The following is a 23960-nucleotide window of genomic DNA, read 5'->3' as shown; positions in this document are numbered from 1 at the left end:
TGATAAACAAGATGTGTTACTGCTTTCCTCGCACCAGTGGTGATGTGTTCCGTGCCATTCTTTAGATTAGATTATGTATTTACAACAGTTTTTAAATTCTTGCTTTCTAGAAATAAGTTCAGTTCATAGAAATGAATTAAAAAGTTCCCACTTTCAGGAAGCTCATGTCCTAATGTGCTAAATGTGATAGCAGAAGCAGATCAATAGTAATGGTATGGACAAGACAGTGATTCAGTGTCCCAGGTTCCTCATCAAGAGATTCTGGAAGAAGTGTCATCCAAGTAGAATCTGCTATCCTTAGGCTCACTCACCTTATTTACTTAACATATAAGTGAGTTTTCTGAAGTGAGTTTCCTAAAAAGCAATTATTCATTTATTCAGCAAGTGTTCTTCAGATGTTTAATATACTACACACACTGCTAGGTTTTTGCAGTACCACAGCGAGCAAGACAAAAATCCATGTCCTTATGGGGATTTAATGTCTAGTTATTTTGCTTCATTAAAAGCAAGTAGAAGGAGTAATATCATCTTTTTCTGTATTGTGAAACAAGTTAAAGAATTTTCTAGTTGTTTATTAGTGGTGATGCTTGTGAATTCTTCCTGAAGATTTTGGATTAGAGTAATCAAGGGAGAAGGAAAATCTAGCTTTATTTCCTTACCATTCAGTAAAAAAAAACGCAAGAAAGGTCAGATTTCTTAAGTTGAGATTTTCTAAATGTTTTATCGAACATGAGAACATGTACCCAAAAACCAGTATTGTGTTCATGTCTATATTATCCTCAATGACTACTGTTCTTTTCCTTCAATAGCAGAGGGAGAACTGTACACCTTTGGCGAACCAGAGTGTGGCAAGTTAGGTCTTCCCAGAAAGCTGCTCGTCAATCACAGAGTGCCCCAGCTGGTGCCAGGGATTCCTGAGAAGGTGATCCAAGTAGCTTGTGGCGGTGGGCACACGGTTGCCCTCACAGGTACGTGTGGAGCCTGCTGCTCCGTTTCCTGCTTTCTGTGCTGACTATTGAAAGCCTTTTTTGCATTCATTTATTTTTACTCTGGTATAAATACTTCACATCTGATCCACCCTCTTAACAGATTTTTAAGTGTCCAGTGCAGTATTGTTATCCATAGGCACAGTGGCTATGGCAGGTCTCTAGAGCGTTCAGATCTGCAGAGCTGAAACCTATACCCATTCATTAGCAGCTCCCCTCTCCTGCTACCCCAGCCCCTGGCAACTGCTCTTCAAGTTGTTCCTTTCCCCAGTTTGACTATTTTAAATACTTCCTGTAAGTTAGCTTTGCATCTTTTTTCCATTAAGATCCCCAACTGTTGTTCCTGTAGTAAATATGCATTTCTAACCCTAACCCTGAGGAAGAAAGTTTTAAGTAGAAAAAAATGAGTTTTGTTGAATTCTTTTTGCTAATATAATTGACATTTTCATGACCTTAACACCTTTAATGGCAGCAAATAACATTTTCTTAGCTTACTTTCTTTCTTTCTTTTTTTAAATTTTTTATTTTTTTGCTTTTTAGGGCTGCACCCACAGCATATGGAGGTTCCCAGGCTAGGGGTCCAGTCGGAGCTACAGCTGCCGGCCTACACCACAGTCACAGCAACGCAGGATCTGAGCAGTGTCTGCCACCTACACCACAGCTCACGGCAACACCGGATCCTTAACCCACTGAGCGAGGCCAGGGATGGAACCCGCCAACCTCATGGTTCCTAGATTTGTTTCCACTGCACCACAATGGAAACTCCTTTCTTAGCTTATTTTCAAAGACAAGTTGTTTTCCTCAAACATAAGGACTCCATGTTTATTTAAATTGACATTTTTTTCTGGTATACCTTATTTTGGAGAAGCTGCCTGTTAAGGCTGTTTTCTACTTGTGATTGATAATGCTTTTCTTTGTGATATTCACAATATCTAACTTGGTGACTTCTTTGTGATTTTTATATTCTCTTATAGTAATGAATTGAAATGTGTTAAGATTTTAAATGACAGATAATACAAGAAAGTTAGAACCTTAATGGTAATGTCACCTTTTGGTTTCTGAATTTGGTATTTGGTATGACCTGTCTTATCAGGATTCTACTCAGTCTATTAAAATGTACTTACTACTTGATAATATGCGTACTTAATTGATGCTCCTAAATTTGTTCAACCTTAGATTAATTTTAGATGAGTAGTAAGAGGTAGTACAGTTAGGCAGTGAATGATTGTGATATTTTTTTGGTCAAAAAGAAATGAACAGTTTCTGAAGTCACCACTTAATCTTCAGTAACCCAGACCTAGAAGTGTTCTAGACGAATTTTAAATAATATCCAGTTCTCAGGTGGTCATGCTTAAGTGTTGCAAAGTAATTAAATGATATTTTATCTTTAGATTTTCCTCTCTTACATCATGTCTCCTTGACTTCCTATTATAGTCTCAGTCATGCTTATAAAGCTATGGTTTCTTAGGATTACAGTTTCTAGATGGAATGTTTTCAAAGTGAGAAATAATTTTTTTCCAGGCCTCCACTCTAAATTTGGAAATAACTCTGAGGTTTAAGATTTTTTTTAAACTTCTGCTGATAAAATAAATTTTCATATAATTTCTAAAAGATTTATTCTAGAAATTAAATTATATTGGTTTTTGTATGTATTGTCCTTAGACAAGAGTCTTAAGTCATTTAAAAATAGTAGAAGCTATCGTCATTGCTAGTCATCCAAGCACATGAAAGAGAACCTAACAGGATAAGGAGCAAAACTTTTGTAACATGATTCAGGCTGCGTGAACAGCCTAGTTTCACAAGCTAATATCAGACAGCCCAAGAAACTTGGAGTGATTGTCGGCCAGCTCGAGATAGACAGTCGTTTTCGTTTACCCAACATTGTACGATTAAGCTAAACATCCAGACGTGGAGATATGCTGTGTGATTATTAATTAAACTAAGAGATGGTAGGAGTTCCCAAAATGGTGCAGCCAAAACGAACCGACTAGTATCCATGAAGATGCAGGTTTGATCCCTGGCCTCACTCAGTGGCTCAGTGGCTCAGGGATCTGGCATTGCCCTGAGCCATGGTGTAGGTTGCAGATGCTGCTCAGATCTGATGTTGCTGTGGCTGTGGTGTAGACCAGCAGCCGCAGCTCCGATTTGACCCTAACCTGGGAACTTCCCAAAAAAGGCAATAAAATAAAATAAAAATAAATTAATAGATGGTATTTTTTCCCTTAAAATAAGGATCTGTTTGCCATTGCCTCATTGTGGCTTCATATCCTTGACACATCATATTTAAGAAGTAATTTCTATATGCCTCATTGATGAAGTAACATTCTTACTAGTCAGAAAAAAATGTAAGACTATATGACAGTAGTTACATGTTCATCAGTATCCTCTGTTGTCAGAATAAGTTGAGTTGATTGGATAATTACTTTTTAGAATGTCCTTTTGTGTTTTAAAATCTTTCTGCATGTTTTCTCATTTAATCCTTGCAGCAGCTCTATTAGATAGGGATTAGAGCACCAGGAATTTAAGGACCTTGTCTCCTTGCCGCAGCTAGTGATAGTGAAGGTTTGGGTTTCTCTCTGCCTAAAGCCGAAGCACTTGCTCCTGCTCCTGCAGCAGGAGAGGCCGTGTGTTGCACTGCGGAGAAGCAGAGGCCGGGGAGAGGTATGTGTCTAAAAGGACACTGTCATCACCACTCATTTACCCTGACTTTGTGCTTTTCCATTTCTTGAGAACATGTGAACGAATATTTACTGTTACTGGAGTTCCTTTGGAATCACTTTAAAAATATTAATATAGAGGAAAGCCTTTTTCCCTCCTTTCATTATTACTGCATTTCCCAGTAAATGAACTTTACCTGTGTGGATAAATCTAGCCTGTCTACTGTAAGTTTGAATTTTCATGCATAGCCTCTGAAATTGTTTTATAAAATAGGTTATTCCACTAAACTACTGTTAAGAGTAAGGACTTTTTCTGTAGGAGACACGTCATTTTTTAATGTAAGGCAGTGAAAGGAATAAGCTTAGTGACAGTTGATGTTTTTAACAAGCTGAGTGGCAATTATAGAAACTTTTTAGGTAGTTCACCGACTTTCGTGTCTTTAGCAATTCCTTTTACAGTCATATGTAAGCGATAAAAACCAGGCCCATGCCAAAATTGTTAAAATTGTGTACCTTGTCATTTTTCTCTTCCTTCATCACTGAGGAATGTGTTCTTAGACAGTGTTATATAAGTATTTCTTTCAGAGACACTTACCCTTCATCATAAAACGTGGAAAGCACTGTTTTTCTAGATACAATGGTGACAGTGACCTCTGAAATCTTTTTCTTGTGTCTGCTCCTCCCCTTTCAGAGAACGCTGTGTATGTCTTTGGGCTGGGACAGTTTGGTCAACTGGGTCTTGGTACTTTTATTTTTGAAACTTCAGAACCCAAAGTCATTGATAATATTAAGGATCAGAAAATAAGTTACATTTCCTGTGGAGAAAATCACACAGCTTTGATAACAGGTACAGATCAGAATTTCTGGTATATACTTGCAAAACTGGTATATTTTATTACACAATAAATACTGTATGGAATGAATGTACCTAACTTAAGCAAATGAATTAATAACTGAAAAAAATGGGATTCTGTGTTTAACATGCCATTGTATAAAGTTGTAAGCTGCCTTTTAATATTCTAATTCAATTTAAAATCAATGTAAATGATCCAAAGATTTAGAGCCTCAAAAGATGTCAGTGATAACAGAGGTAAGACTAGTATTATATTTTGTCAGAAAGCTGGAATCTTTTTGAAATTGGATCGATTTGAAGGCTCTTAACTTTGCTCAGGCCAAAGGAAAAAGTCTTGTAAGAAAGAACTTATTTTATTTATTTACTTTTTTAAAGAAGATAAAGAAATACATTTATTAAGAAACTTCATTATGCCAGGTGCCGTATTAGTTGCTGTATACAAATATATTATCTTTTTTCTCCTATTATTATTATTATTATTAAAGTATAGTTGATTTACAGTGTTTCTTCAAGTTCTGTTGTATAACAGAGTGACCCAATCACACACATTTCCCTGTGCTGTACAGTATTTTAAAACGTTCTCCCTGTTCTAATCTGACAGCTGCATTCAGGCTGAGTAGATTCTTATGATGTTTTTGCCACCAGGAGGCGTTTTCAGGAGTTACGGCTGCTTTCTCCATAGCGGTAGAGAAAAAGGCACTTCAAAGCCCCTTAAATGGATACCTGGGTCCTCTAGATCTTCTGCTCTGTAGTTTCACCTTTATCCAGGGGAGCTGCTGCTTTGGGTCTACTTCCCAGCCTTAGAAACTAGGCGCTGCCAATGGAGGACTCAATAAAAGTGCTTCCCTAGAATGAATGACTGACTCACTTGTAGATTATTTTTTTTAATTTTTTATTAATTTTATTACATTTATAGTTGTACAACAATTATTACAACCAAATTTTATAGTATGTCCATCCCATTTCATATACTCCAATTTTAATTGCTTTGGAACAGGAGGTCCCATTGTGACACAGCAGAAACGAATCCAACTAGGGACCATGAGGTTGTGGGTTCGATCCCTGTCTCGCTCAGTGGGTTAAGGATCCGGCCTTGCCGTGAGCTGTGGTGTAGGCTGCAGATACGGCTCGGATCCCATGTGGCTGTGGCTGTGGCGCAGGCCGGCAGCTGTAGCTCCAATTCGACCCCTAGCCTGGGAACCTCCATATTGCCGAGGGTGCGGCCCTAAAAAGCCAAAAAAAAAAGAATGGCTTTGGAACAAAAGACTATAATTTTTCTATTTCTAACTCACATTTCTATCTGAAAATGAAGTAAAGCTTTAAAAAGTCATAAATGTTTTGAAATAATCCACATACTACTATTTCTGCATTTTTTCCCCTTTTACAAAAATTTCTGCTGCAGTGGAGCTCATCTAATGGTATCTGTTTAGAGGAACTAGGGATCCGCAAATGCAAGATACCACCATACACTGTCCCTTCTTCCCCAAAGAACCTTTCAGAGAGAACTACCTGCCCATGTTCAGGTTACCAGTGTCCTCGTAAATGTAACATGAAATTGAACTATATATAATGTAAACAATTATTATTCCTTCATAGTACTCTAAATTACCACTGATAGTAAATACACACTTTTTGTGGATCATCTAACATTCAATAAGATTATTTGGTTAAACTTTCATAGTACCTTTTCTCCTGAGGAAAGACGTTATTGCAGAAATAGTTGGACATTACCTTTGTTTGATATTTTTGCTCATGAATACTCCCCAAGGGCAGAAGTTATGATTTTTTTTTCTCCAGGACGATCAAGAGGTGTGTAGTGAGTTATCTGTACGTTCTTGCCAGGGCCCCCAATATAGACAGGGGCTCATGTTTTCAAAAGCTCCAAGGTTGGAAGTGCAATCAGGCAGTTTGATCAGAGGTTTTTGGTTTTGGTTTTGGTTTTGGTTTTTCCTGGCTAAAGATAAGTTTAAAAAAGGACCTCTTTAACGTTTTGGATAAGGAAATCAGGGTCAAGGAAAGGAGGCAGAAAGCAAAAAGATGATAAGAAGCATATATAAAGAAAGAAATGCCTAATAGTAAGAAGCATAGCAGTCTAAATTTAGAGTCTAAACACTGGTTATTGCTTATTTATAGGGAATCTATTTGTTTTGGATGTTAATTTTTTTTTATTTTTATTTTCCCACTGTACAGCAAGGGGGTCAGGTTATCCTTACATGTATACATTACAATTACATTTTTTCCCCCACCCTTTCTTCTGTTGCAACATGAGTATCTAGACATAGTTCTCAATGCTATTCAGCAGGATCTCCTTGTAAATCTATTCTAAGTTGTGTCTGATAAGCCCAAGCTCCCGATCCCTCCCACTCCCCCCCCCCCCCCCGCCATCAGGCAGCCACAAGTCTTTTCTCCAAGTCCATGATTTTCTTTTCTGTGGAGATGTTCATTTGTGCTGGATATTAGATTCCAGTTATAAGTGATATCATATGGTATTTGTCTTTGTCTTTCTGGCTCATTTCACTCAGTATGAGATTCTCTAGTTCCATCCATGTTGCTGCAAATGGCATTATGTCATTCTTTTTTATGGCTGAGTCGTATTCCATTGTGTATATATACCACTCTTCCGAATCCAATCCTCTGTCGATGGACATTTGGGTTGTTTCCATGTCCTGGCTATTGTGAATAGTGCTGCAATGAACACGCGGGTGCATGTGTCTCTTTTAAGTAGAGTTTTGTCCGGATAGATGCCCAAGAGTGGGATTGCGGGTCATATGGAAGTTCTATGTATAGATTTCTAAGGTATCTCCAAACTGTTCTCTATAGTGGCTGTACCAGTTGACATTCCCACCAACAGTGCAGGAGGGTTCCCTTTTCTCCACACCCCCTCCAGCATTTGTTATTTGTGGATTTATGAATGATGGCCATTCTGACTGGTGTGAGGTGGTATTTCATGGTAGTTTGGATTTGCATTTCTCTTATAATCAGCGATGTTGAGCATTTTTTCATGTGTTTGCTGGCCATCTGTATATCTTCCTTGGAGAAATGTCTATTCAGGTCTTTTGCCCATTTTTCCATTGATTGATTGGCTTTTTTGCTGTTGAGTTGTATAAGTTGCTTATATATTCTAGAGATTAAGCCCTTGTCAGTTGCATCATTTGAAACTATTTTCTCCCATTCTGTAAGTTGTCTTTTTGTTTTCTTTTGGGTTTCCTTTGCTGTGCAAAAGCTTCTCAGTTTGATGAGGTCCCATGGGTTTATTTTTGCTCTAATTTCTATTGCTTTGGGAGACTGACCTGAGAGAATATTCATGATGTTGATGTCAGAGAGTGTTTTGCCTATGTTTTCTTCTAGGAGTTGGATGGTGTCCTGTCGTATATTTAAGTCTTTCAGCCATTTGGAGTTTATTTTTGTGCATGGTGTGAGGGTTGTTCTAGTTTCATTGCTTTGCATGCTGCTGTCCAGGTTTCCCAGCAATGCTTGCTGAATAGACTTTCTTTTTCCCATTTTATGTTCTTTCCTCCCTTGTCAAAGATTAATTGACCATAGGTGTCAGGGTTTATTTCGGATTCTCTATTCTGTTCCATTGGTCTGTCTGTCTGTTTTGATACCAGTACCACACTGTTTTGATGACTGTGGCTTTGTAGTATTTCTTGAAGTGTGGGAGAGTTATGCGTCCTGCTTGGTTTTTGTTTCTCAGGATTGCTTTGGCGATTCTGGGTCTTTTGTTGTTCCATATAAATGGATGTTAATTTTTGACCTTGCCACTTTATTGAATTATGTTGTTATTTTTAATTATTTTTTCAGGCAGCTCTCTTGGCTTTCCTTAGTATACAATTACTTTGCCATCCTAAACTACAAGTCCCTAGATATAATCGTGTCATTTCTCAGTTTAAAACCATTCATTTAGCTCATTCTCATTCTTAAGATAGAGTTCACAAATTCTTAATATAAGCCAATAAGATCCTCCGTGGTATGGTTCCTTCTTACCTCTTCGGACTCATCTCCTACCGCTTTCCCCTTGTGCTCCAGACATTGGTAGCCTTTCGGCTTCGTCACTGCGCTGTGTTTTCTCTGGATTCACAGCCTTTGTGTACACTGCTGACCTCTGACTGGAAGATTCTTTGCTCCCTTCTTGCAGCTAACCCCTAATCCTTTTGGCTTCAGTTTGGAGGCCTTTCCTAATCCCCAAACTACAGGGAGAGCCCCTTCTCTGCACCCATACTGACCCTCGTTCCTTTACTTCTGCTTCCACGGCACTGCCCTCACTTGAGATAGAGGGCTTAGCAGTGAAGCTTCAGAATAGCTGCTATGGCAGGGGCGAAAGGATTACCTGTGGGGAAGTGACAGAATTACTCATCATCGTCATGGGCCCAGCTATGTAAGGGGATCCCAGGAGTGGTGTGGCGACTTAGCAGCATGGTTGGTTTATGGCATTTCCTTCAGCAGCATTCCACAACCCTGGAGCAGAAGTAAAAGAGACAGTTGGATTGATCTAAACTAGGGGTGACGTTTTTCTCTCCAGGGGACACATGGCAATGTCTGGAGATGTTTTTATTGTCACAAGTGCAGAGGCAGGGTATTCTATGTGTATTAAGTAGGTAGAGGCCAAGGATGCCACTAAACATCCTGCAACACACAGGACAAACCCATACAACCAAGAATTATCTGGCCGCAAATGTCTGTAGTGCCAAAGTTGAGAGACCCTCATCTAATCAATGACTTCCAGAAAAAAAGAAAATAGATTGTGTTGGGATGTAAGGGGTCAGAATACAAAAATCTCCTTCCTCTTAAGAAGATGGTGTGTATCACGAGATCCCACGTTGGACTGCTGCTGCTCTACACAGTGCCTCGTATGGCTGGGTCTCAGCTTCACAAACCACCAAGGGCTCAGTGATTTATTCTCAGTGTATCTATTGCCCGATGTCACCACAGGGGCCATAAAGAGTGTGGAAACATAAACGCATCAGAGTAAATTCAATGCAAAATTGGAGGGGAAAATTACAGTTGCAATGTATGTGAATGTATTTGTCTACTTACAAATAGATCATGAAAGTAACACTTTTATGATTCTCTTTTTTTTTTTTTCCGTTTTAGATTTAGGCCTTATGTATACTTTTGGAGATGGTCGACATGGAAAATTAGGACTTGGACTGGAGAATTTTACCAATCAGTTCATTCCCACTTTGTGTTCTAATTTTTTGAGGTTTATAGTTCAGTTGGTAAGACCATCACATTTCCCTGCTTACAGTTTCATATTCCCTCCCACATTTGAGTCTTTCAGTATTTCATAGGAAATAAGTACTTTTATGTTTATATGAAATGGTGTCATGGCTGTATCTAGTAAATATACTTGTGTCCTAAAGGCCACATGTCAGACATCATGGCATTCTGAATGTCTGTCCCTTTCTTAATGTTCTTCTTTCACCATCTTCCCTGTTGCCTCTTCTACTTCATTCTCATGTCTTCTGAGAGCCAGGACTGTGCCATGCCGGAAGCTTTGTATTTCCTGTGGCTCCCAGCAGCCTGCCTCACTCACAGTGGTCATCTGTAAATATTTCTTGGATTAGATATCACTAAGACTGTCAAATCCTGTGCAAGAGAAAATCTGATAACAAACGAAGAGCTTCGAAAGCACATTTTATTGTTATTTGGATAAGGTGCTGTTTCAGTGCCATCCCAGTGAGGCGCTGTATCTCTCTTGTTTCTAACGCTTTTGCCAGTTAAGAACTATAGACTTGAAAATTCTCTTTACTCGGTGATAATAATATCACTTGAAATGCGTGGAGTTCCCATTGTGGTTCAGCGGAAATGAATCTGACTAGCATCCAGGAGGATGCAGGTTTGATCCCTGGCTTTGCTCAGTGCATTAAGGATCTGGTGCTGCCGTGAGCTGTGGTGTAGGTCACAGATGTAGCTCAGATCTGGCATTGCTGTGGCTCTAGTGTAGGCCGGCAGCTACAGCTCTGATTTGACCCCTAGCCTGGGAACCTCTGTATGTCGTGAGTACGGCCCTAAAAAGACAGGGAAAAAAAAATGAAATTTGTTCTCCAAAGTCTCAGAGCCTTGTCCTGTGGAACACTTTCCTTCCTTTTTTCATCTTTTTATGGGCGCACCTGTGGCACATGGAAGTTCTCGGGCTAGGGGTCCAATCGGAGCTGCAGCTGCAGGCCTATGGCACAGCCACAGCAACACCAGGTCCGAGCCTCGTCTGTGACCTACGCCACAGCCACGGCAACGCCGGATCCAAGCCACATCTCTGACATATTCCGCAGCTTGTGGCAATGCCGGATCCTTAACCCACTGACCCAGGCCAGGGATCAAACCTGCATCCTCATAGAGACGACGTCAGGTTCTTAACCTGCTGAGCCACAGTGGGAACTCCCACTTTCCTTCCTGGATTTGACACATATTTAATGAATGCATGCTAGGTATAAGATACTGGACTGAGGATGAGGAATACAAAGCATGCAGTGATGGACATAGTGACCAGATTCCCATTTGCTAAGCTTATAATCCTAGTAGGATTTTTTAAAAGTTCTGTACAAAAAAAATATCAATTTTTTTGACTGTACCCATGGCATGTAGAAGTTCCTGGGTCAGGGATCGAACCTGCTCCATAGCAGCAACTTAGGCCACGGCAGTGACAATGCTAGATCCTTAACTCACTGCACCACAAGAGAACTCCAAAACTGTATCAATTTTAACTTTGAAAATATTATGAAGGAAAGATTCAGAGTATGCTATTCTATGCCACCATGTAAAACACTGTGAAGATACTAAAAGTCTGTATTGCAAACACTACGCAATTTTTTAAGCATTTTATTAAAAATCTCAAACTCTTGTAAATGTTGATTTTATTGTTCCATCGTTGTGCATGCTTGCATTTTGCTTTCAGGACTTTTGATCAGTGAACTTAAAAAATCTTCATGTGAAGAGAAAGGCTTGGAAACATAATTATCCCAAGAGACTGATTTGTTCTTGGATCACTTATTTCCAAGTAGAACTTCTCTGAGTAATTTTTTTAAGTTGTTAGTATTGCTCCCAGATTAAAATAATTTTTCTTACTTGCAAGTAGAAATAGAATGTGCTAAATAGTGTTTTCCTCTATACTTTATATCAAATAGAAAGTAAAGTGGCATAATTAAGCTTATTCTAATTTTAAGTTTTATTGGAATCTTTACCATCCCTCATCCCCCCATGTTTAGTCGGTAGCCATGACTTCTTAGTTTTGCCTCTGTGACATTTTTTTTTTTTCTTTTTTGGCCGCCCTACGGTATATGGAGTTCCCGAGCCAGGGATCAGATCTTATCCATAGTTGTGACCTGCACCACAGTCAGGTCGAGATCGAACCTGCATCCCAGCACTCCAGAGATGCCACCAATCCCGTTGCTCCACAGCAGGAACTCCCAATTTTCAATCATAATGTTTGAAGAATGTACATATATTGTAATTCTGTGTGTGTGTGTGTGTGTGTGTGGAAAGAGAGATTCAGTCTTCTGCAAAGATAATGTTTTGTTCCTGAAAACTATTTGTGTTTGAAGCCAGTGTCAATTAGTTTAACAGTGGATTTATGCTGCAGGTTGCCTGTGGTGGATGTCACATGCTCGTTTTTGCCACTCCACGTCTTGACATGGCAGATAACACTGAGCTGGATGAAATAAATGATTGTTGCTCAGCCTCAGCAACATCTCTGCCCATCAGTGATCTGAACTCAGGAAATGTGCTGCATAGATCTTTATCCGCACGTGTGCGTCGAAGAGAGCGGGTACAGTTGTGGCCTATTCTATGTAGTCATGCCATCTAGCACTGCAAAGGAAACTGGAAGAAAAAAATTCACTTCCTCTTTAAACCAAAGAAGTGTCTTCTTGGATAAATTTACTAAATAAAATGATTAGAATTGAGGGCCTACAAAATTTTAACATGAACTCAGAATTAAACACACGAATTAGGAGTTCCCGTCGTGGTGCAGTGGTTAACGAATCTGACTAGGAACCATGAGGTTGCGGGTTCGGTCCCTGCCCTTGCTCAGTGGGTTAATGATCCAGCGTTGCTGTGAGCTGTGGTGTAGGTTGCAGACGCGGCTCGGATCCCGCGTTGCTGTGGCTGTGGTGTAGGCCAGCGGCTATAGCTCCGATTCGACCCCTAGCCTGGGAACCTCCACATGCCGTGGGAGCGGCCCAAAGAAATAGCAAAAAAGACAAAAAAAAAAATTACTCTAAGTGCCAAAATGTATTTTTTTAGAGATAAAAAGATTAAGTGTGGCCTGTTATTATAAAAAAGTATATATGGAAAAAATGAGAAATATCCTATAAATAGTTTATAGTTGTTGGTTTATGTCTCATGAGTAACTCTTTTTTTCTTCCTCAGGGAAGGCAGAGAAAACACACATTTTTCCCCCCCATCTTGTGAAAAGCAGACTTCCAAATTAACAATTTAGAGCAACTTAGATACAGGGGCAACAGAACAAAATATTTGGGGGGCCTTGGGGATTATTAAAAAGTAATTGTTGTGGGGCAGCTGATGCTGAAGTCTCCCTCTTAAGTATTTTAGCAACCTCAGGGTAGTTTATATCAATATTAAATGTATAGCATTGTCTAACAGTTTATTTAACCTGTTTATTTTAAAGGAGAAATCCCCAGACTCCATTCGAATGACGGAAACACTACCTCCAATTGAAGGGACTCTCGCTCCACCCGTTAGCTTTTCTACTCCTTCCGTTCCTTTCTGTATGTCCACAACTAATCTGCTAGAGAAAATGATGCCTGAAAAGAAGGACCCCACAGAGCCCATGGAACCAGGTAACATTTGATGCTCTGCCTGCGCTCAGAAGAAATGTGCCATTTTTTTCCTGTTGTTTGCATGTTTATCTCAAGGTGTTTTCTCCAATTCAATTGTTTTCTTCCTAGTTAGAGACTGACATCTGTCATTTGAACTCAAATCCAGGAATACTCTTCACTAAGAGAAAAAGCATCCTCGGCGACCCTAAAAATCTCATGTAACAAGAGCAGCACTATCTTTAGAGAGCAGTGTAGAGCATACGTAGTACCTTCTCTTAGATTATGTCCTTTACACCCAGAAGCACCTCCATGAACTAGGTGGGAGTTATAGTCTTCATTTTTATAGATGAGAAAAGCAAGGCTTGAAGAGTTTGAGTGACTTGCCCAAGGTCACTCAGTTTCCAAACGAAGTGATCAGGATTTAAATACAGGTCTTCGGGACCTACATGAAGTTCTGCATTCAGACAGTATAGCAGCGTGATTAAGAGCATGGGCTGAGGAGTTAAATTGATCTGGGATCAGATGCCAGCTCAGACGTTTATGAACTATGTGACTGACTTTGGGAAAGTGACTTAATTTCTCTAAGCCTCAGTTTCCATATCTTTGAAATGACTTTAATAATGCCTACTTTAGAGAGTGCTTGTGACAGTTAAATGAGATATGGTGAATAAAATGCTTAACATTGAGTCTAGTACCTCTAGAAACCTCTTAGTAAATATAGTCACCTCTGCTGTTAATAAATACGAACACCTCTGCCTCACTGCCTGTTAGATGTAGATTTCATGTTTTAAGTTGTCATTCCAGCTCTTTAGCCGTTATACACCCCTTCTAAATAATTTTATTTATGGACATTCATGTATCTTAGGCGTGTGTTTGTGTTGCTGTGGGGCATATGCTCAGATGACAGGGGCAGAACAAGAAACCAGGACCAGGCAGTCAGAGTAAGCAGTGTGTTTAGAATTAAGCAGACGATCCAGGCATCTGGATTGAGAACCACGGCATAGAAAATGTTGAGTATCTTTGGGCTCAGGAACCTAGACGGAAGATTGAGGTAACAAAGGATCAGGAACTCAGGCAAGAATTGTGAGTCATGGGAGTGGAATACTGTCTACATCTTGATAATGAGCCGGGTTTCCTACATCACACCCACAGCTCTTGCGTGTTTCCTTTTGAGATAAGAATCACTGGCACTCTTTAGCCCCGCACATGAGAAAAGTAGATCCTAACAACAGTGTGTACGACAAAAAGAGAAGTTTATGGTTTGGGGCAAGTTCTTTCCTACTTCAAGAGATTTGAATGGGAAGAGAGACAGAATTTTGTAGCTGGAGCAAAGGGAAAAGCTGATCTTTTGGTAACTGCTTACTAAAACCAACATAATAAACTGTATTTTGAAAGTTGTATCCCAACATATAATGTGACTTCTTCTAAATTATTTGCAAACTTCAGTGTCTCTCATGGCAAGAAGGAGGTCAGGGAAGACATGGCTGAGAAGGTGATATTTAAGCTAAAACATGAAGGATAAGAAAGTAGCCACACAAAGAGAGAGGATGTATATATTCTAGGCAAAGAAAATAATGTAGTAAAAGTTTGGAGGCTGTTTATAAGAAAAGGAAAGATGACTGGGGCTGGAGAGTGAGGGAAGAGGCAGGACAAGATGGTGCTGGCAAAAGAGACAGCAAAAAAATATTCATAGTTTTCTAGGCCATGAGAAGCCCATTTGACTTATGTGTTTTTCTTAAGGGCAATGGAAAGTCAGCAAAGGGTTCCAAACGGTGGAGTGCTCTGCTCCAATTCAATTTGCATTTTAAGATGTTCACTTTTGCCATGTGAGGCTCTAGGGACTCTAGACTGAGGTGAGAGGAATACCTAAGAGCCTTTCGCAGGAGATGACGGGGTATGGACCCAAGATGTTTGCAGTGAACATAGAAGTGAGCAGATCTGAAATACATTTTAGACGTAGAACCAACTGAACCTGCTAAACTTATTAATGGATTACACATAGATGCATAGGCAGGAGGAGAGTTGACTAGTTTGAGGGAAAAAAAATTAAAACACTGAGCTTGTGCTCCCTGTGAGACATCCAAGCAGAAATATCAAGCAGGCAGTTGAAAATGAATGAATGGCAATCAGAAGAGAAATCTGGACTAGAGCTAGACATTTGGAAACCATCAACATAGAGATGGTATTTATAGTCCATGGAAGCTGGTGAAATCACCTGTTGGAGAATAGAGTAGGAAGAGGGCCCAGAACTTACCCTGACAATGTCTAACACGTAGAGGGTAGGAGACAAAGAGCCAGCAAAGCCTCCTTCCCCAGCCTCATCAGCCAGTAGGGTAGGAGGAGGGAAATTAAGAGAGAGCAGAGTCAGGGATTCAAAGTGCTGCCCAAAGGTCAAGGGAAAAGATTTCACAGAAGCCTCCCATGGATTTGGCATCATGGAGATTTTTGGCGATCCTGACACAAGTACTTCTAGGGGAAGATCAGGACAGAGGGCAGAGCACTGAAAGTTGAGGCAAGAATGAGAAATGAGGAGTTCCTGTCATGCCACAGTAGTTAACGAATCCAACTAGGAACCATGAGGACGCAGGTTCGATCCCTGGCCTTGCTCAGTGGGCTAAGGATCCGGCATTGCGTGAGCTGTGGTGTAGGTCGCAGACGCGGCTCGGATCCCACGTTGCTGTGGCTCTGGCGTAGGCCGGTGGCTACAGCTCCGATTTGACCCCTAGCCTGGGAACCTCCATATGCCACAAGAGGGGCTCAAGAAAAGGCAAGAAGACAAAAAAAAAAAAAAAAAAAAAAAAAAAGAATGAGAAATGAAAAAGTGAAGAGGAAATAGGGTGTGTAGATAGGTCTTTTGCCTGTTTTGGTCATGAAAAGGAGCAGAAAAATGGGCTGGCAGCTAGAGAGAGGGAGAGTCGATGGGAAATATTAGAGCATATTTGTATGCTAATACAAATGAGCCAGGAGTCTCAGAGAGGTCGTAGCCCATGAGAGAGAGGGTATCACCAAAGGTGCAAAGATCCCAGGAAGACAGGAAGGGCTGGCTACAGAGCAGTCTTTGTTAAGAAGAAAAACACAACCTACATTTTAACAGGAAAATGTAGGTAAATGTGTGTATTTGTTGGTTAGGGGATAAAGTGGGTCTGATGACTTCTGCTTTCTCAGTTGAGCATAAGGCAAGACCATGAGCTTAAATGACCTACTCTCTATATTCCAAACCTTCTTCCTCTTCCATCTCCAATCTATCCTGCTTAGTATTTTCTGTGTTACTCTCCCTCAAGTGCAGTTCAGTTCCTATCTGCTCCAATATCTTCAGAGGATCCCTAAATTTTTTTTTTCTTTTGAAAATAAGCGCAGGATTTCCCCTTGTGGCTCAGTGGGTTAAGAACCTGACAAGTATCCATGAGGATGCGGGTTCAATCCCTGGCCTCACTCAGTGGATTAAGGATCCGCTGTTGCCACAAGTTGCAGTATAGGTCGCAGATGCTGCTCAGATCCCAAGTTGCTGTGACTGTGGCGTAGGCTGGCAGCTGCAGCTCTGATTCAAATTCTAGCCTGGAAACTTCCATATGCTGCAGGCGCAGCCCTAAAAAAGAAAAGAGAAAAGAGGTGTAAATCTCCATGTGTAGTTCCCACCTGCTTTTCCAGCTTCATCCCCCAGTGGCCTTTTTCTTATTAAAAGCTTAATTTAGGGCACAAGTCTACAGACTGTGAAATCTTGCCAGCCACCAGTTTTTCTAAAGTTTATTGGAACCCAGTCTTGCCCGTTTGTTTATGTATTGTCTGCGGCTACTTTCACACTACCATGGCAGAGTTTGAGTAATTAGGACAGAAACTATATGGCCACAAAGCCTAAAGCATTTACTGTATGGCCTTTTACAGAAAAAAAAAAGTTTGCTGACCCCTGATTCTGATCAAACTGAGCTCCTCAGTCAGGCTGACTGGAAAGGCTATGAAGTCAAGGCAGACTTGACATGGACACCTGACACCAAAAGAGTCACTGCACCTTAATTTACTCATTTGTAAAATGGGGATATAACACTTACCTCTCTTGTTGTCATGGAGTTAACCTGACATGTATCAAAGCTTATGTTCCACGCACATGGTAAGCCTTCAATATAAGCCATTCCGAGGCTTCTCTGTTAGCACTGGGCTTATTTTCTTCCGTGTATACCTCTATCTCTGCCTCTCAGAATTCTACTCCTCATTCCCTGTAACTCCTTAGTGAATCATTTCCTGATTGCCAACATTCAGATGTGATTTCTCCTACGTAATACCTCACATGGAATAAAAACAAACTGATGGTTTGCTCATTTGAATAGGATGAATTTACAAGGCAGAGGTCCGTGTGGACTGGCATTTTTGGTCCAGACTTCATTAAGGAGCTCCTCTCAAACAAACATATGTGTGCTGAGTAGGGGTATAGGAATTGAGAAAAATGTAAGGTCAAGTAAAGCTTCTAACTTTTATTTTCTTTTTACAACTGCACCTGCAGCATATGGAAGTTCCCAGGCTGGGGACCAAAGTGGAGCTGCAGCTGCAGGCCACAGCCACGGCAACACTGGATCCAAGCTGCATCTGTGACCTATGCTGGAGCCTTAACCCACTGAACAAAGCCGGGGATTGAACCCACATCCTCACAGACATTATGTCATGTTCTTAACCCACTGAGCCACTAATAGGAACTCCAAGCTTGTAACTTTTAATTATCTGTTTTATGATATAATAACCTAGCAGTTTTCTGTGAAAATTTCTATGTCCTTGTACAAGTTACTATGTCCTTTCACTAGCTTCATAACAAGTGACCCTAAAACTTAGGTGAAAACAGCAAACATTTACTATCTCTCACAATTTGTGAGGTTAAGAATCCAAGAGCAGGGAGTTCCCGTCGTGGCGCAGTGGTTAACGAATCCGACTAGGAACCATGAGGTTGCGGGTTCGATCCCTGCCCTTGCTCAGTGGGTTAACGATCCGGCGTTGCCGTGAGCTGTGGTATAGGTTGCAGACGCGGCTCGGATCCCACGTGGCTGTGGCTCTGGCGTAGGCCGGTGGCTACAGCTCCGATTCGACCCCTAGCCCGGGAACCTCCATATGCCGCAGGAGCGGCCCAAGAAATAGCAACAATAACAACAACAACAACAAAAAAGACAAAAGACAAAAAAAAAAAAAAAAGAATCCAAGAGCAGTCTAACTGAGTGGATCTGGCTCAAGGTGTTTCATGAAGTTGCAGTCACACTGTCAGATGGGCCTGCAGTCATCTGAAGGCTCGGCTGGGGCTGGAGCATCCTCTTCTGGGCTCCCTCACGTGGCCATTGGTAAGGGACCTCCCTTCCTCAGCACATGTGCTTCTCCCTGGGGATGCTCACTTACAACATGGCTTCCCCCAGAGCAGGTGATCCAAAAGAGACAGGGACAGCAGACTGACAGACAGGCAGTGTGAGACTGAGACGTAAGCCATAGTAGCATCACAGTTACGTCTGCTTTTCTGCTTTATTTTATTGGCCATACAGACCAATCTGGAAAAATGCGGAAAGGAACCCACAAAGGTATGCATTAAAAAAAGGATATGGGTTGTTGGGGATCTTTCTGGGGACTGACCATCACAGTGCCTGATACCTGGGTAGTATTTATCCTAAAGGAATAGCATTTGCCTGTTCGTAGGGACAAAGCAGTTATTATCTTATCAGTATCAAGGTCTTTAAATTTTCAAAAAGAGATTTTAAAAGCTGCTGTCACTATGAATGAATTCTGTTCAATTCCCTGAATATGAGGTTAAAGGACTTTAATTATAACTACTTTTATATTAGAGAATAATTTCTGTTCATTGTCTAGCTGTCTTTCACTTTTCTGTTGAAATCTGGTTTCCTCTCTTCTCTTTTCATCATTCAGATTATTTTCAACATAAAATGACCGAAGAGAAAGAGACAGATAATTTTTCAGCAGAGGATTCAGAAAGCCTTGGGAAAACTACTGATGTCTTAAATATGGTAATGGTTTTCCTATTTATCTGACCTAAATATGTTTGAATTTTAGTTCCTCATGTATTTGTATGTCTGTGTACATGTGTACTTCCTAATAAGCTATTATATGCATAGAAAAAAGCTTTTTATTTTGGTTTTGGTTTCTTTCATTATTTTAAAGTCAGCTTTATTGAGATGTAGGTTACATACAATAAAATTCATTTCAAGCCTCACATTATTAGTATGCAATTGAGAGTTTGTTGTATTACTATCTGAACTGTTTTGTATTCATTTTATTTATACATATTTTAACATATAAATATATAATCATATATATATAGTCTTTATCCTTTTTAGAACATATTTTTTTAAATTTATTTCAGACACATATGATGAACCTGAATTCCAATGAAAAATTTAAATTATCGCCAATTCAAAAACAAAAGGTATACTATAGAGAGTTATTTTCACTATGGTGGGTAAGAACAGTTTGAATTATTTATATTTTTCTTGAAAGGTTTCTGGAAAGAACGCAGCAGAGGTAAGCATTCACTTACTTTAGGATTTAAAAGGCCGGGGCTTGCAGTACACATACAGCCTCAATTTGAGCTTGTTCTGTTGGTATGTATTTTCTGTGATGCAGCAAGAGTGACAGAATTTCACTGCTAAAATTTGCTCTTTGGAGTCACTAACAAGTGACGATGGCTATGCTTTGTTACCGTCAAGGCAAGTTTTTTATTGCAGTTCTTAATGCTAGAAGAGGCTATGGTTTATCAAAGCACCTCTCACACTTCTGTTGAGTTTGACTTTGGGTGGGTTACCTTGCTGACCTTACAGAATGATCTTTTCTAGTTCTAACATTTTGTGGTTTTAGTTAAAATATTTGACAGTTGCTTTTACAGTGTTCGGAATAGGCTTTAGTTTATCAAGGAATTGGTAGTATAAAAACAAGATTAAATATTTGGAAATTAGAAACTATGCATGGGTGATAAAGAGAGACTTTTAATGAATAACAAATGAACAGCAAAAGTAAAGAATAGTCTGGTTTTCACAACCCTGGAGAGATAAGAGCCTGCTCTGAAACCACTGGCTTTTCCTGGCTTTAAAGACCCGTGAGGTGAAAGGATGAAGCGTTGGGGATTAGAAAAATAAATTGGAGAAATGTAAATGAAAGGATGAAGGCTAGAGGAAACATTTAATTTATATCTCTAGTGCCTTTGCCACATTGTTGAACTAAAAATCCTTAAAATCAAAGTCATTGAAATGCAAGAGAATCTTGCTAAAGTGTAAAAACTACGTGCCGGTCCTCATTAGCCTTATCTGTATTTTTATGGAGAGGCATGATGGTGAACAGCATTCCTTCTGAATGTGGGAGAGCTGTTCTCCTAACAAGTTGTGGACGCTCAGTGAGTGTTGACTCATTTGTTGACTGACTGTACTTCCAAGCAGACAGCCTTTGTGTATCTTTCCTTCCTCTTAGACTCAGGGCTCTGCCTCCTCCATGCTCCTTTATTGTGTTAGGGGAATAAAGGGACACTATTTAGAAATAACTTCTGGCAGCTGGGCCTCTGTGTCTCTTAGGGCTCTTGAAAGAATGGTGACTTTTTAAAGAGACCTAGAACAAATAGGAAAGAAAAACACTTTTAAACTGATTTTTATTTTATCCTTCACACAGCTGTTTCAAGTAGAGGCCCTACCAGGCCTACTTCAGTGAATAAAAAATGATTTATTTATAATATTTCTACATATTAATTTTTAATTTGTGCTGTTTAGTAATTTATTTAGCAAAAGATGACCTCTTTCTAGGCCTAGCACTCATCACAATTTATAATACGTGATTTCGTGAGGTTTTACTATCTAGAGACCCAAACTCATCATCTGTTTCATTCCATTAGCTTGTAGAATTTAGGTCAACAATATGATTTTTGCCTTATTTTGCCCAGCAAGCAGTTAATTTAATATTTTGTGATGATCATTAAAATCTCAATGTTTCATTATGTAAGTTTTTTATAAAAGTTTATAAAGGTTTTATAAAATCTTATATTTTACATTAAGTACATTTTTCTCATACTTAATTTTTCATGAATGCAAATTATTATAATTAAAGAATATAGTAGGTAAAAGGAAGAGGGTCAAAAATTTGAAAACTTTAAAGATTTTGTTTAGGAAAAACATATATTCATTACTAAGTGTATCAATAAAAACATTTCATGTATAGTTATTTCAGTTTTTTCTTCTAGAAATAAGCTATTCATTATTTCAAGTGTTTGAAAACTTTGTTTTCATTTATTTTCTTTAATTTTGTGAATTTCATGGACTCAAAAGACCAAAGAGTTCCCTGGTGGCCTAGCAGTTAAAGATCCAGCATTGTCACTCACATGGCATGGGTTTGATCCCTGGCCTTGCTCCGTGGGTTAAGGATCCGGTGTTGCCGTGAGCTGTGGTGTAGGTCACAGACGCGGCTCGGACCTGGCGTGGCTGTGGCTGTGGTGTAGGCCGGTGGCTACAGCTCCGATTCGACCCCTAGCCCAGGAACCTCCTTATGCCGCGGGTATAGCCCTAAAAAGCAAAAAAGAAAAGAAGAAAGAAGACAGACAGAAAGAAAAGTGTGCATTTTTTTAGCAGTGTTTTGCAAAATCAGTCTAGAAATATATTTAAGAATTGATTCAGATTAACACAAGGGGCGGAGAATCAATATTGATGGTACTGTGACTAATTAAAGCAAAATTAAGGCAGGTGGTAAATTTGAAAGTTAAACGCAGATACATGTTACTAGATCAAGATTTGATGTTCCACACACTTAAAGAGTGGCATAAATTATCCCCAAAGAAAACAAAATCTGAGCAAAATGTCTGGTGAAACTGGGCATTTTTATTCTCTTAGTGAAACCTATAATAATGTAAAATCTTGGCAGTATTTTGTAGTGGATAAGTTACCTTTGTCGATTAATAGTAGTATGACGATTACTTCAAAAAATTTACAGAACCAAGAAACAATTGAGAAGCTGACGCAGCATACAGCTTATACTGAAAATGTTGGTAGTAATGAATGTGAAAGTGAAGAGATATCCCCAAAAATGAACGAAGGGAGAGCATATAAACAACTTTTGGCACAAGGAGTGTACGTGATGCAAGCAGCTATGACTATGGATGCATTTGCAGATGAGGACGTAGGTAGTGACTCAGGCCAACGTAAGCCTCAGGCCAACGCCAGTGGTGCAGAGAGTTCACAAAAAGGGATGTTTAGATGTGAAAATAAACCTGGTGTCTATCCTCTTGGTAGTGAGGAAATAGAAAAGGAAAATGATGGAGGACAAAATCAGAAAGATTCAGAAGCAGAAGAAATAGTCTCTGAGAAGGAAACTGATCTGGCGAAAGTGACAGATCCGAAGGAAATAAGAGAAAGTGAAGAGCATAGACAAAATGTTGATACATTCTTTGACAACTTACCAAATAGAGACATGAATGTTGAGAATGAAGAAAATGAAAAACTTGTTAAGGAAAGTAAAAGGAACAAGCAAGATATGAGCTTTGACAGTGAAAGAGAATCTGTAGAGGAGCCAGACAGTTGCTTGGAAGGTGAGAGTGCAAGTCAGCAGGGCACAGCTGATGGATTCGAGCAGCCTGAGTCAATAGAATTTAGCAATGGAGAGAAAGAGGATGATGAAGTGGAAACTGACCAAAATTTGTGGTATAGCAGAAAATGTATTGAACAAATCCATGAGGAAGAGACTGAACCCACAATGCCCAAATTTATGGCAAAATATGATTTTAAGTGTGACCACTTGTCAGAGATCCCAGAGGAGCAGGAAGAAGAAGCTGACTTGGAAGGAAATGGAGTAGAGGAGCAAGAGAGAGAGGCAAATGAGGAGGAGGAAGCAGAGCTCCTGTCAGATGACCTTTCAGACAGACCAGAGGTGAGTGAAGACGAGGGAAAGCCAGGGGGAGAGACAGAGCTCTCGCCTGAAGGTGAAGGTGAGGGAATCAGGAAGGAGGGTAATTCAGGAGTAGAAGTGAGGCGAAGTGAGGAGGGGGAGGAGGAGAAAGGCAAAGGAGAAGAAGAAACAGAGAGGCTGGGTAGTGGAGAGAAAGACCTAGAAGAGGAGAAGGAACGGGAGCAAAAGGAGAGGGAACAAGGCCGTCAGAAGGAAAGAAACAAAGGGATGAAAGAAGGGGAAGAGGAGGAGCAAGGAAGGGACAGAAGAGAAGAAGAAGAAGGCGGGGAGGAAGAGGAGGGAGAAGGTGAAGAAGAGGAGGAGGAGGGGGAGGAAGAGCAGGAGGGGGAGGGCGAGGAGGTAGAAGAGGGGGAGGAGCGGGAAGGAGAGGGAGGAGAAGAGGAAGGACATGGGGAAGGGCAGGAAGGAGAGGGGGGAGAAGAGGAAGGAGATGGGGAGGGACAGGAAGGAGAGGAGGGAGAAGAGGAAGGAGATGGGGAGGGGCAGGAAGGGGAGGGGGGAGAGGAGGAGGGAGATGGGGAGGGGCAGGAAGGAGAGGGGGAAGAAGAGGAAGGAGATGGGGAGGGGCAGGAAGGAGAGGGGGAAGAAGAGGAAGGAGATGGGGAGAGGCAGGAGGGAGAGGGGGGAGAAGAGGAAGGAGATGGGGAGGGGCAGGAAGGAGAGGAGGAAGAGGAGGAAGGAGATGGGGAGGGGCAGGAAGGAGAGGGAGAAGGGGAAGAAGAAGAGGAGGAAAGAGATGAGGGGCAGGAAGGAGAGGAGGAAGGAGATGGGGAGG

At 40.4% G+C, this 23960-nt stretch overlaps 1 protein-coding gene across 10 annotated transcripts in view; it reads left to right on the top strand.

Moving 5' to 3' along the window:
- Positions 1-23960, top strand: part of RPGR (retinitis pigmentosa GTPase regulator) — a 283854-nt gene that overhangs the window by 237054 nt on the left and 22840 nt on the right. For 6 of the 10 annotated variants that reach the window (XM_021080799.1, XM_021080794.1, XM_021080793.1 and 3 more), the window contains 8 exons: positions 810-968; positions 4335-4490; positions 9588-9712; positions 12073-12258; positions 13120-13291; positions 19160-19257; positions 19614-19676; positions 22214-23146. In XM_021080799.1, the coding sequence (XP_020936458.1) occupies positions 810-968; positions 4335-4490; positions 9588-9712; positions 12073-12258; positions 13120-13291; positions 19160-19257; positions 19614-19676; positions 22214-23146 (1892 nt within the window). Of the gene's footprint in view, positions 1-809; positions 969-4334; positions 4491-9587; positions 9713-12072; positions 12259-13119; positions 13292-19159; positions 19258-19613; positions 19677-22213; positions 23952-23960 lie in introns of all 10 variants that reach the window. The other 4 variants (XM_021080801.1, XM_021080800.1, XM_021080792.1 and 1 more) reach the window with 3 other exon arrangements.

The sequence above is a fragment of the Sus scrofa genome, chromosome X, assembly GCF_000003025.6.
Source record: "Sus scrofa isolate TJ Tabasco breed Duroc chromosome X, Sscrofa11.1, whole genome shotgun sequence".
Taxonomy (NCBI): domain Eukaryota; kingdom Metazoa; phylum Chordata; class Mammalia; order Artiodactyla; family Suidae; genus Sus; species Sus scrofa.
The sequence above is the reverse complement of the archived record's forward strand: the minus strand, read 5'-3'. Positions and strand labels throughout refer to the sequence as shown.